Here is a 12,933-nt window from a genome sequence, read left to right as displayed (position 1 = left end):
GGTATTTTTATTCAGGTGTTTTTGTCAGCCTTTGCTGTCTCTTGATGACACCATCCATCAAGGTAACATAAATCAAGCTGTCCAAGACCATACCCTTTTGTACCACTCTATCCAAAACTGCTTTTGCCTCCTTAAACCAACCCATTTTACACATTTTTGCTCAAGAGTATGGCAACGAATCTGTTTTTATGGTATCACTCTCCTCTTTCACATGTACCGGCTGCTCTTTGAACAAGGGATAAGAGCTCAAGTATCCCTTCGATTCTCCTCTTTCAGAAAAATCCTTGAGCAAATCATTTGCCTCCTCTGGCCGACCTGCTTCTTTAAGAGAATAAACGATTGCATTATATGTGTATGCATCAGGATTGATGCCCTTTGCCTTCATATCTTGAAACAAATACAATGCTTCATCGAACTCTCCTCGTTTGCACAACGCATTAATTAATGTATTATATGATATAACATCTACTTGCTTCCCTTTAGAAACCCACGATTCAAAAAATTTCATGGCCTTATCAACATCCCCATATCTACACCAACCATCTAATAAAATATTACATGTTATGACATTAGGTCTGAAAGAATTAGCAACCATTTTGTTATGAAATTTAAAAGCACTTCCCAAATCACCCTTCCTACAATATCCATGAATTATGGTGTTATAAGTAGTTTCATTTGGTATCAAATCCTTTTCTAGCATTTCATTTAGCATGCCAATTGCCTCATCTAACTTCTTCAACCTACACAATCCCTCAATCATGGTGTTATAAGCGCCTGTATTCAGTTTGATATTTTTCTCCTTCATCTCCTCCCATAGTTTTTCAGCCTCTGTTGAATTTTCATCCCTGAAGTATGCCGCAATTACTGTACCAAAACTAACTTCGTCTGGTACAAAACCCCATTTAGGAGGGCTCCTAAGCAACCCACAAGCCTCGTGAAATCTCTTCTCCTTACATAGACTCTTAACAACGGTATTAAGGGTGAAAGTGTCCATTTTGATACCCTTGCCTACCATCTCATCCACCAAAGAAAAAGCTTTACTGGAATTTCCAGCCTCAGCATAAGCTTTAATTAACGTGTTATAGGTAATGCAGTCAGCATTAAACCCCTCTTCTTCCATCTTTTGTAAGTAATTAAGTGCATCTTCTAAATTTCCTACCTTGCACCTACCTTTAACCATTATGTTATGTATAACTAAATTTGGCTCGATGCCTCTCTCACACATTTCATCGAGCAGTTTCTGTGCACCCAACCCATTTCGCCACTTAAAGCACGCATCAATAAGCACGCTGAAAGTAACCACATCAGGTCCAGTGCAAGCAACTTGTTCCATCTCCTCCTTAAGCTTAAGCCCCTCATCAATCTTACCTTCTCTACAAAGTCCCGATACAAGCACATTATAGGTCCTAATACCAGGTGAAAAACCCGATGCAGTCATGACCTCCATCACCTGAGTTGCCTCTTTCAACCAACCGAGCCTAAAATAGGCCGATACAAGAGTATTATAGGTGATCTCATCCGGTAAAATACCCTGTGCATTCATTTCAGACAATATAGCCCTTGCTTCTGTGAGCATACCTCTTGTACAGTACCCATGTAGAATGGTATTATAAGAGGTCGTATTTGGCGAACAGCCAAACCGTGTCATGGTAGAAAGCAGCTCTAAAGCTGCTTTGAAATTGCCATGAGAACAATGAATCTTGATCAGAATGGTAAACGTAATTACATTGGGTCGTACACCGAGAGAGACCATGGCTTGGAAAATGGAGCTGGGGAGATCAAGAGAGAATGGAGAGCGGGAGGTGGAGAGGGAAGTAAGGACAGCGTTGGAGGCAATAAGAGAGGGGCGGAGGCGGCAGCTACTCATGTGGAGGTATAACTGGGAGGCAAGGTGGGGGAATTTGGCGATGGCATAAGAGCAAACAGCGGTGTTAAGGAGGCTTCGGGAGGAAAGGACCGAGAGGTTGAGGAGGTGGCGGTGAAGGAGACGGTGGCGGTCAAGAGGGATGAAGGAGATGAGGAGAGAACGAGCATTGGGGTATCTGGCTGTACGGATGAGGGACGAGAGGGCGGAGAGGAGTGAAGGGAGGAGAGAAGGGATGTCAGAGGGGGTTAGGTGGCGGAGATGAGGGGAGATGGATTTGGGGAAGGAAGGGGAGGCGGGGGATTGAAGGAGGGAGGAGATTGTGGCGATTAACTTGGTATTGGGAGGTGGAGGTGGAGACGGGAAGAGAGAGGGGGAGGGACTCGACATCGGTTAGAGCACAAGCGAAGAAGGAGAAGAGAGAAGCGGCCGCCTCAGACTTCGCACGATACCGTAATAGGGAATCTTTTAGAATTATTGGATCTCGACCGTTCTTTTTTAAATTGACACGAATCTCAAAGCCCAATAATACTGTCCGCATCTCAAAGCGTAAAATTAAGATAATCTTTTACAATATTGGAGAGGATACTTGTCGGATACATTAACGTGTTAATAATCCAAAAACGCTCATGTATTTCATTTGCAATCTAAAAGTTAAATGAATTTGTTCTAAATCCTTCTCTCTCTTTTTCGAGAAATGGTTTAACGGTTTTTAACAAAACCTGACCAATTAATCCAGTTTTGGCCAGTTCAATTAGAGTGGAAAAAAAATATCATGTTGTGCCGTACCGTGATCAAGTTAATTTTTCACGTGTCGTGCTATGCCGTTATTAAAATATTAAGGGGTAATCACGGTACGCAAATAATCATGCCATGTGAGTCACACCGTGTCTAAACGTGATGTGACCAAACGTGTCTCATGTGACAATTTAATCATAATTTAAGTTAGTTTATTCAAGATTTATCATTTAATCAATATCTAATGATTCTAATTATACGTGACTCGCGTGATTACATACCGTGCCGTGCCATGTCAAAGTTTTAAAAGATGATCACAGCACGACACGTATCTGACACACATGTCATGTCGTTCCGTGCCATTCTATAATAAAGCTAATTCTGTCGTGCCATTTTTCCCACTCTATAAACAATTCTTCGAATGAACTAAATCGGACAAGTAATCGGTTTTTTCTAGCTTTTTTTCCGATCCAACCTATCAGTTTGATCTAATTCTGATAACACTCGTCCAAATCAAACTTAGCTCGTACTTGAAAACAAAATTTTATATTAGAGAACATGCTAAGCGTTTCAAACTGATTATTTGAATTTTGAAATTAAAAAATAACTTAATTTGAAATCTAGCCGACTCTGCAATCTACATTAACTAATAGGAAGCAGTTAATAGTCTCCGGCCCTCAGTCTTTCAAAAATTCTCGGACTTTTTACACTAATCCTATAAACAAGTTCATTAGATCCGGTAATACTATGAAAACAATCATATAAACAAGTTCAATGGATGTTCTGCAGATGAAACCGCGTGATCCCAGATGAAAACGTGTGAAAGCTGTTGAAAACGCGTGGTCAACGAACAAAGTACAATTGAAGTACAATCAGCAGTTAAACTGAGGACCACCTTCTGTGAACTTACACATATTATCCTGTGAACATACAAATATTATAATGTAAACATACATATTGTACTTGAAATTATGGCAGTTGAAAGCGCGTCGTTGCCGATTATGGCAGTTGAAAGTGCGTGGCCGAAAAAAATCAGATCAGAAAAGGAAAGAAAGTTAAAAAAACGATTCAATTTTCAAAAAAAAAAAAGGAAAGCGGTAAAAAAAGAAAGGGCTTAAATAGGAAAAATGGCAGCTGTAATAGTGGGGACCGCGTCGTTGCCGGTTATAGCCGTTAAAAGTGCGTCAGAACTAAGCTAAAAAGGAAAGATTTTTATACGCGGAGATTTTCGGAGGACTGTAGCCCGGGAGACGTTATCTTTTCTCAAACTAATAAAATAATGTATTGAGCAAGCATTTTCAAATAAATTGCAAAGTAAAATTCAAGCTTCACCTCATTGATACGGTAACTATACAATTATGTAAATCAACAATCTGGACTTCCATTAATCGCCAACTTTAATTTAAAAATTCCAAACTTGAATAAATTTATTGTACCCAAACAAAAGCTTCTATAAAAATCAAACATATAGCCTATCATTTTCAAACTCCATTGGAATTTTAAAAAGAAGAATATGATCAAACCTTTTATTTGTTCCGTGTTTGCATTAATGCATTTATACTTTTCATTATTTATGAGTTATAAAAATGACAAAAATTGATCTAAAATATTAACATTTTTCTTTTTTTAAGCTATTTTTCTATCATATTTTATAAATAATAAAAATAGTAAAAAAATTAAAAATAATAACAATTGTTCTACAAATTTATTATAGAACTAATTTTATGAGCTACTAAGATTGAAATTTGAAATTTATACAATAGATCTTGAGACCGTAGCACAAAAAGTCTTATACTATCCATAACATTTAAGCCTTACTCAACAAAATAATAATATTCTTTTATAAGATTGCACATTGGAAATCTACAAAAAAAAAAAAATTATCGTAAATATTAATATTCTGATAACTTGACCTCAGACTGTTACTTTAAAAAAGAAGAAGTCATTATTCAATTCTCAATTACCCGATTTTGTCAATAAAAAAATTAAACAAATTATTTATTAAATATCTCATCACTTCTCTCTTCCATCCCCAATTGGCGCCTAACCCAAGCGGAATTCACATCCTCTGAGACTGAGTGATGTTGTGTTTGCAATACAAGCAATAAATTCTAATTTACGCTCAATTCGGTTGCAAGTGTACAACCTTGTCGAGTAGTACTTAGGGATCGTCTCCACAGGGACAAGTTGGAATATCAAATCTAACCTAACAATTTAATTTAGTAAAATAAAATAAAAAAGTTTTTGTTTGTTCAAAAGGTTGGTTTGATTGCGATTAAAATGTTGTGTTTGCAATACAAGCAATAAATCCTTATTTACGCTCAATTCGGTTGCAAGTGTACAACCTTGTCGAGTAGTACTTAGGGATCGTCTCCACAGGGACAAGTTGGAATATCAAATCTAACCTAACAATTTAATTTAGTAAAATAAAATAAAAAGGTTTTTGTTTGTTCAAAAGGTTGGTTTGATTGCGATTAAACTGAATTAAACTAAATTCTTAAAGCGAAATCTGATTTTTAACAAGTATGAGAAATTATGGTTTCTTAGGGTTCCTCTCCACTAGTGTTACGACTAATTGGTTTGTAAATTTTGTTCTTATATTTATGAAGGCACAGTTGGATGTTGTAGGTACAAAGTGATATCTCTATATTAATACCATCTTTAAATTAGAATAAACGTCACCTCTCGGTACTTGACTACGCTAATCTAAATTCATTAAGTTCTTACTGTCCCAATAAATCTAGAAAACCGTCTTTCACCTCTCGGTACTTGGCACAATTTGTCTAAACTATTAGGTAAAGCCCGTATAAGACAAACATCACCTCTTGGTACTTAGCCTATCAAATACCCTATTCCTTATGGTCTGGACCTAATATTCAATTTCTCAATTGCAAATACCAAATCCTAAGATTTCATGCGATTTCGATTAAGTCTTCACAATCAATTAAAATAAATAATAGATCATAACAAAGAACAAGAACATATAGAATAAAACCAACTAAATCATAACAAAAGTTTCAAGTACAACCCTAATCAACCCTAGAAAAGTCTTTAGCCAGTCATGGCTAAAACACAAATGAAATCAAAAGAGTAAAAGAGTTCCAAAGGAAAGAAAATAATAAAACCGGTTGATCAATGGTGTTCTCTCCTCCCTTCTTCTCTCTTCCTTGCTTTTCCTTGTTCAAAACCAGAAATTCTCTCTCTAAAAAACGTCCCTTATCTATTCTACAGGTCCCCTTTTATATCCCCTAGCGAAACCTATAAATAAATCCCTAAAAATAGCAAATTCGGGCTCTGAACCGCCTTATTGCGGGCCGCAATAACATCTATTACGGGCCGCAATGAGTGGAGGCAGTTAAGAATTTGTCGCGCAGAAAACTGTAAACTCATTTCGGGCCGCAATGGATTTGGTTGCGGGCCGCAATGAAAGTGAAAGCTGCTCCAAACTTTGTGCTAGCTTGCTACAAATCACCCGTTTTGCTCCTTTAAGTTCCAAACACTTGATTACCTGCAAAATAAATATAACTAGGGCAGTAACTTGAACTTTTGGACATTTCTAACCTAATCAAACATAATTTCAACAAAACTTGGCTTAATTTACATAACAAACCCTAGGTTTCAATAGATACAATTTCGGCTTATCACTGAGATATCTCAAACTTAGCGTGACTTTCTGAAATCTCTCTACTGTTGGAATAGTTTTGCACGAATCTCAAACCACAAATAATAATGGTCACCTGCGCTAATCCCTGAATAGGCACTGTACACATCGGTCATGCAAAAATTGAGATATCTCACAGTATACGCACTCAACCCGGAATTTGTATCACCTAAAGCTAAAGTTAACAAAAATATGTTGTTTTAGATCTGGACCGTCAAATCAGAATTCACACGACAATTAAAGCATCCAGTGTATTCCAAATAGATCTGATTTGAAAAGTTTTCTCGGCTTGAGGAATCCGTATTCACCAATGTTATCAGAACCGGACCGGACGTCGACCCGGTAAAGCTCCGGTTTAACGGTTCACTGGTTAGACCGATGGTTCAACCGGTTTGACTGCTTATTTTTTAAATACTTACATATTTATTTATAAGATATAATTATTATTATAAATAATTATGTTTTATGTAATAAAATTTCCAATATACATATTAACAATGTACTATAAAAGTAAATTTATATATTAGAAATAATTATTTTTTATTAGAAAATAATATATCTATTGTAGCTCAAATGTAGAACTTATTGTTAGAATTAGTAAAATAATTAAATAAAATATTATGAAATATTTTTTTCATCAAAGAAATTTTATATTTTATACTTCATAAATAAATTGAATAACTACATAGAAATTATTTAGTTTTTGTGATCAAGTGAACCCCTAATGATCCATATTAGAATTAATATTTAGTTTATAAAAAAATAATATTGTAACAAATGTTGGATTATTCTTAAACACATAATTGTTTACAAAAGTATGTTACAAAATATAAATGACTACAAAAAGTTAGCCACAAAATAATATACATTAGATTCTACTTTTTCTTCTAAAAAGTTGTTCACTTTTCTCCTCAAAAGTTGTTCTTTTTCATTCAAAATTAAAAATAGTCACATGACAAACAATGGACAAAAAACCAATATAAAACCAGTTTTTTTCTTTTAATCCGATTTTTTATATAAAACCGGTCGGTTTAATTAAATATATACGGTTCTATTGCATATCTGGTCCAAATAGCGAACCAAACCGTAAACCTGTCCGATTCCGGTTTATTCCGATCGAACCGGCCAGTCCGATCCGGTTTTGATAACAGTGGTTCAGTAGCCTAAACTTGACAACTCCAATTTTTTTTTGAGATATATAAGATTGTATCGTTTGGTGTACAGTTTTGAAGATAAATAGTTATGTGTTTGATATTCTTTAACATAGCCAAGGTAGTTACTGGGTTGTTTAGATATAAACCTATATGATTACGATAAATATTGCTGATCATGTTTGTTACTGTTTGTTTCAAATTTATATGATACCATAGCCATAAGAAAAGTATCATCCCTGATTCAATTTTTCATCTCATATTCAATAAAAAAAAATTATCTGATAAAATCACCACGGAAAATAAAATTAAAAATTAGAAAAATCTAGCAGAATTCAAAATCTTTGCTTAAATCTAAGAGATTAGGCATTCGTGCCTAGAAGAATCAACAAATTAATCTGATTTTGAATCAAATTCTTTATCAGTAACGAAAAGTCAATCGAGGCATCCTCGAATTCAGCTCAAAAAGTTCTCCAAATCCAAATCAACAATTCAGATTCTTCGATCGAACTTTGATTCAAACATTCAAATTGTATTAATATGATATTATTCCTAACCCGATTGAAACCAATTCCCTCTCAAATAATCAATTCCACTCAATTCTTATCAAAATCACCACAAAGTTAGATAACATTTTACTGTGAAATCCCTTGAAGTCCCTGTTAACGAGGTGATCGTCTTTTTTACTTTCTCCATGGTTCTTCCTCCCAGTCTACATCAGCCGCCTTATGAGAAACACTTCTCGCACGACTGAACAATCTCTAGTGAGGGTTCTTGAACTCAAGTTGCAACTTCAAATTGTGAAGGAAGGATCGCTAAGTAGCGCAACCTAACAGTCTCGGATCAAGACGATCGCCGATGAACTTCGATCAATATGCTGGGAGGTTCTGAAGGAGGATCTTGTCTTATGCGCCTTTGCTGGCCTCGGCGCTGACTAAAACCCCTCGTCATGGTCATCACCTCTCAAGTGCCGTCTCTCGCCATGGCCGATCTCTACGAACATCTCCTCACTTGCGACACCAGTCTTGAAATGAACGAAAATCTGAAGCTTAAAAAAAATCTGCTTTAAACCGGGTTTTTTGTTGAAATGGTTCAGCGGTTCTTAATAAAACTCGATTGGTTAAATCGGTTTTGGCCGGTTCAATAGCATTAACGATCTATCAACTGAACCAGACTGGAGAGGTAACCGGGTCCGGTTTTTTTCGGTTAAACCGCCGGTCCGGTCCGGTTCTGATAACACTGGGATACGCACTCGAATACGACCCCCGTGCTGTAGTCGAGCAATAACAAACCTCCAGCAACCAGCAATTTTTTTTACAGGTTTTAGTATTAGAATTCCGCCAGAAAAAAGGAAAGAAAAATGAGGAGTGTTTCTTTAAATCGAAGCCTTCAAATCTACCTCCAACTCCAATCTCGCGATCTGACAGTTCCTTGGTAATGTGTAGACGTGTAGTAGACATTCATTCTTTCTAAACCCTGCTACCTTTTTTAACTCGTTTTTTTTGTTTGTTTTTTTTTTTTTTTTTCCCATAGGTTGCGAAGAGGTTGTCGCTGTTCAATTAGTACTGTTAGGTGCACTCAGAGTGATTATTCCATTCCCCAAATCAAGACCTCTCAAACTCAAAATCCAGTGTCTCTGGCTAGTTTTCGAAAGCAGAAATCAGAGGAGTCATGTGATGACACTGTTCTAGAGAAGCTGGAAACTGTTTGTAATAATGCCTCAGAGACAAGACTGAACAAAACAGGTGAAGAGAAAAAAAAATAAATAAATAAAGAAGATAAAATGACCTATTGGGTTGGGAATCCATATCCTCCCCGGTACCATAAAATGGAATCTTTTACAATTACCATAATAATGGTCCGGATTACTCCTCAGCTGGCGCCTATTCGGGATGGCGCAGAGGGACAGCATTATTTGTTCTTTGTGATTCGTGCGAAGTTAAAAGAACGGTCTGGATTAACTAATTGTAAAAGATTCCTTTTTGTGGTACCGGGGAGGATCTGAATTCTTGGGTTGGTGAATTGGCCATGGTGACGCTTGTATATTACTTCAATTGTATGTCATATTAAGACGTTTCAACTTTTCCCTTTAGCAAGTTTGCCAAAGAAGAGGACCAAGAAGCAGGTGCATGAAGAGAGTGATGTTGAGTGCTCCATAAGTGTTTGTCGAAATGCCTCTGAGAACAGACTTCTAAAAGATGGTGAGTAAACTTTTATGCCTGTGTCGGTATGCATGATAGTCTTCTATATGGTATTCTACTAGTCTACTGAGATAATTTTCAGAAAGCAGGAGATACACAAAATATAGAGGAAGAATTTATCTCAAATATGTTGTCTTTGATTTAATATATCCTTGTAGCCCTCCTGGTATGGGATATTAGGAGCTTTTATACTTCGTTGCAGATCTTCGTGTGGTGCTTGCTAAACATAAATTTATCTCAAATGATAAGAAGTGTTAAAAATGAAAAGTGAAACGTCGACCAGGTTTAGACCAAAATGGTTGTGTTCTGATTAACAAATCATTCGTACTGACGAATATCTATGTAATCAAGGACCTTTGTCTTTTCATTTTCAATTCCAATTTTTCAAAAACATTTTTGTTTTACAATAATTTTTTTTTCGAGTAGTTAATTTAGATGATAGCAGTAGCTGTCAAGAGGAAGAGATCAGCAAAAGAACATTAGAAGATGCTGAAAACGTTGCTATTCAGTTACTTGCAGGGAGGTTTGATGTTTCTTAAATTTATTTGGTTCTTAAAGTATGATTACATCCTTAAACAATATACTTCGTGCAAAGGCTCAGAAAATAATTAGCATGAAAAGTTAGGATGACTTAATTACCCCTTGAATTGATTTCAAGAAGAATCAAAGCCTTATATTCATACAGCATAATATCTTATTCTTTATTTAACTGGATCTGATCCATTAGCTTTATCAAAATTTTGCTAATATGTTATTCTGGGTTTCCTGTTCTGATAAATTCTTTTCTCTAATTATTATTTCAAATTAATTACTTGTATTGATTATTTGAAACAGGGCTTTCTCAGTGGCTGAACTAAGAAAGAAGCTAAGTGGCAAGAAATTCCCAGTTCAAGTGGTAGACAAAGTCATTGCTGACATTAAGGACAGGTTTTGATTTTTATTGTATTATTCATAATTAGTTCTGGGATAGGTTATATTAACAAGAAACTTATTTGCAATAGTAAAAACCGACACAACACTTTGATCAAAATTGTAGATATGTTTGCTATTTTGATAGGCCATGTATCAAATTTTCTGCAAGTTTGAAACCAATTGACCATTGAGCGATTTGATATATAGCAGCTCACTTCACGGGCATTTGATCAATTGACCAAATGATTCTCAAATTGCACCAAACTTTATGCATAATCTACCTAAATTATAAAGAACACAACTACAATTTTTGTTTCCATTTCAATGAATTTTGATGTTGGTTATAACGGTGGCCGATTAAGTCGGGTTGTCAATCCCTTCCCATATTATATTATTACATACCTAACTGGAGAGAAAAGTATTTTTTTTATTATTATTATTTGAACATAGTTCTGGGTCTTAGAGCCAATATTGTTAAAATAACAACCATTACTATATTGACATCACCATCAAGCATCTGAAGTTCTGAACATGTCTACTGGTACCAATGTCAATGACTATGTTTTGGTATTTGCCATTCCTCCTGTCTTAGTTTGATTGTCCATTTTTTTTTCCTGTTTAAACTAACAGGGGTTTAGTGAATGATGGCTTGTATGCTGAATCATTTTCACAATCAAAATGGCTCTCTGCTAACTGGGGTCCCCGACGTATCAAACAAGTTAATTTGCTAATTCTTCTTTCTGTCTTTTGGGCTTCTTTTCTGTTTATCTAAACCACTTAATTATAATTTTAAAGCATAAATAATTAAATATAGTACATTCCCCATCCCTACTCAGTGTTAGCATAGCACAATGCTAGCTCAAAACTCCAAAATAATTGAATATACCAGAAAAATAGCGGCATCTGCTAAAAGTTGGTAAAATCTTATTTCCACATAAATTAATAATAATGATAATATAATCATACAGCAAAATTAATGCATTTTCTTTGTTGATTTCATTTGTTTTTTATTAGGCCCTGCTTCAAAAGGGGGTGCCTGAAGCAGAGGTAAACAAAGCCACGAGAAAGGTCTTTGAGCATGATGATGATTATAGTAGTCATGCTGCTAATCAGAACCATAATGAAGAGAATGCTGATCTACATGAGAGTGAATCTAGCAATGCACAGCTGGTCATGTCAGAATCATGCATGGATCGTCTCTTCATCCAAGCCTCCAAACTGTGGCTGAGAGGTCAAGATTTGTCAACAGAAAATCGCAAGACAAGAGTTATTAGGTGGCTCCAATACCGGGGCTTCACTTGGGGGGTTGTTGCTGTTATTGTCAAGCGACTCCAATCCCAGTTCACCAATTCTGAAGATGATAGCAATATAAGTAATAAAAGGAACAGTTATGGTGGGGGTAGCAGCAGTAATAAGAAAGTAAATGAGGATATTTCAGAAGAATCGATGGATAAACTTCTTGTTCAGGTGTCAAAGCAGTGGATTAAGGGACAAAATACATCGATTGAGAATCGTAAGGCGCGGATCACAAGATGGCTCCATTACAGGGGTTACAATTGGGAGGTGATTGGGGTTATTCTCAAAAGGCTCCAATCTCAGTAATTCCCTCACCTTTTTTGTTAATTGTAGCTTTTTCCTGCTTAGATGGCAAGCATTGTGGAATCATCAGCAGCTGTTGTTGCAGCTTTTTTATTTTCTTTTTCATGTTTTTTTCAATTAGCTTGTCGGTATCACCTGCTGCTACTTTTTTCATGCCCTCAACTAGAATTTAAAATTGGTTCCACTGATATCCCGTGAGTAATATCTACTACTACACCAAATTTCCAGACAGTATACAAGTTGTTGACAATGCACAGAAAAGAAAAGGGGACAGGGCCCCATATTAACCTTCATGCTATTTGCAGTGATCTTGGTTAACAATTTAACATAGATCTAAAAAAGTCAAAAAGTTTATTGAGCAAAGTTAGGGTGTGATATGCTTATTAAGAGGGATTGGTGAGCATAACTCAAAAAGTCTATCGGATTGTCTTTAAATGACGAATTCAAACCATTAAAATTCATGTACTTAATGAGTGATGTATGTACATGAATTTTTTTTAAAGTTTTGAATTCATGTAATACAAAGTCAAGCGGTCAAAACAATGAACCTTTTATATGTTATTTTACAAGTGTACTCAATTTTCAACATATTTGACCGCTTGATCTTGTACTAAATGAATTCGAAATTTTTAAAGTTTTTCATCTACATGCATCACTCATGAAGTAGACGGATTTCAACGGTTTGAATTCATCATTTGAAGACAATCCAATAAACTTTTAGAGTTGTGCTTACCAACTCCACTTGAGGAGCACATCACACCTTAAATTTACTCATTAAGTCTTCATGCTATTTGCAGTGATCTTGGT

The 12,933-nt window shown here is 35.7% G+C and overlaps 2 protein-coding genes across 3 annotated transcripts; one reads left to right on the top strand and one right to left on the bottom strand.

The window, feature by feature from the left end:
• Positions 1 to 5: 5 nt before the first annotated feature.
• On the bottom strand, positions 6 to 2,255 carry LOC144569709 (uncharacterized). The gene has a single exon (XM_078320166.1). The coding sequence runs from the start codon at positions 2,252 to 2,254 to the stop codon at positions 161 to 163; it is 2,094 nt and encodes a 697-aa protein (XP_078176292.1). The 5' UTR covers position 2,255; the 3' UTR covers positions 6 to 160.
• Positions 2,256 to 8,707: 6,452 nt separating this feature from the next.
• On the top strand, positions 8,708 to 12,314 carry LOC144569733 (regulatory protein RecX family protein). 2 transcript variants are annotated; one of them, XM_078320203.1, is made up of 7 exons: positions 8,708 to 8,848; positions 8,948 to 9,159; positions 9,508 to 9,615; positions 10,042 to 10,138; positions 10,450 to 10,542; positions 11,158 to 11,245; positions 11,542 to 12,314. In XM_078320203.1, exons 1-7 carry the CDS (start codon positions 8,775 to 8,777, stop codon positions 12,127 to 12,129), a joined length of 1,260 nt encoding a protein of 419 aa, XP_078176329.1. In that variant the 5' UTR covers positions 8,708 to 8,774; the 3' UTR covers positions 12,130 to 12,314. The 2 variants fall into 2 exon arrangements, with proteins under 2 accessions (XP_078176329.1, XP_078176328.1); XM_078320202.1 differs by having other exon boundaries at positions 10,039 to 10,138.
• The last annotated feature ends 619 nt before the right edge of the window (positions 12,315 to 12,933 follow it).

Source organism: Carex rostrata, chromosome 18 (genome assembly GCF_964058835.1).
Source record: "Carex rostrata chromosome 18, lpCarRost1.2, whole genome shotgun sequence".
Taxonomy (NCBI): Eukaryota; Viridiplantae; Streptophyta; class Magnoliopsida; order Poales; family Cyperaceae; genus Carex; species Carex rostrata.
This window is presented reverse-complemented; position numbering and strand designations above follow the sequence as displayed.

Excerpts from the sequence above, each read along its gene's own strand:
- LOC144569733 (XM_078320202.1), top strand. The coding sequence starts at position 8,775 with ATGAGGAGTGTTTCTTTAAATCGAAGCCTTCAAATCTACCTCCAACTC. Across the intron at positions 8,849-8,947 it reads CGCGATCTGACAGTTCCTTG|GTTGCGAAGAGGTTGTCGCT; the intron begins GTAATGTGTAGA and ends TTTTTCCCATAG. Across the intron at positions 10,139-10,449 it reads ATTCAGTTACTTGCAGGGAG|GGCTTTCTCAGTGGCTGAAC; the intron begins GTTTGATGTTTC and ends TATTTGAAACAG.
- LOC144569709 (XM_078320166.1), bottom strand. The coding sequence starts at position 2,254 with ATGTCGAGTCCCTCCCCCTCTCTCTTCCCGTCTCCACCTCCACCTCCC.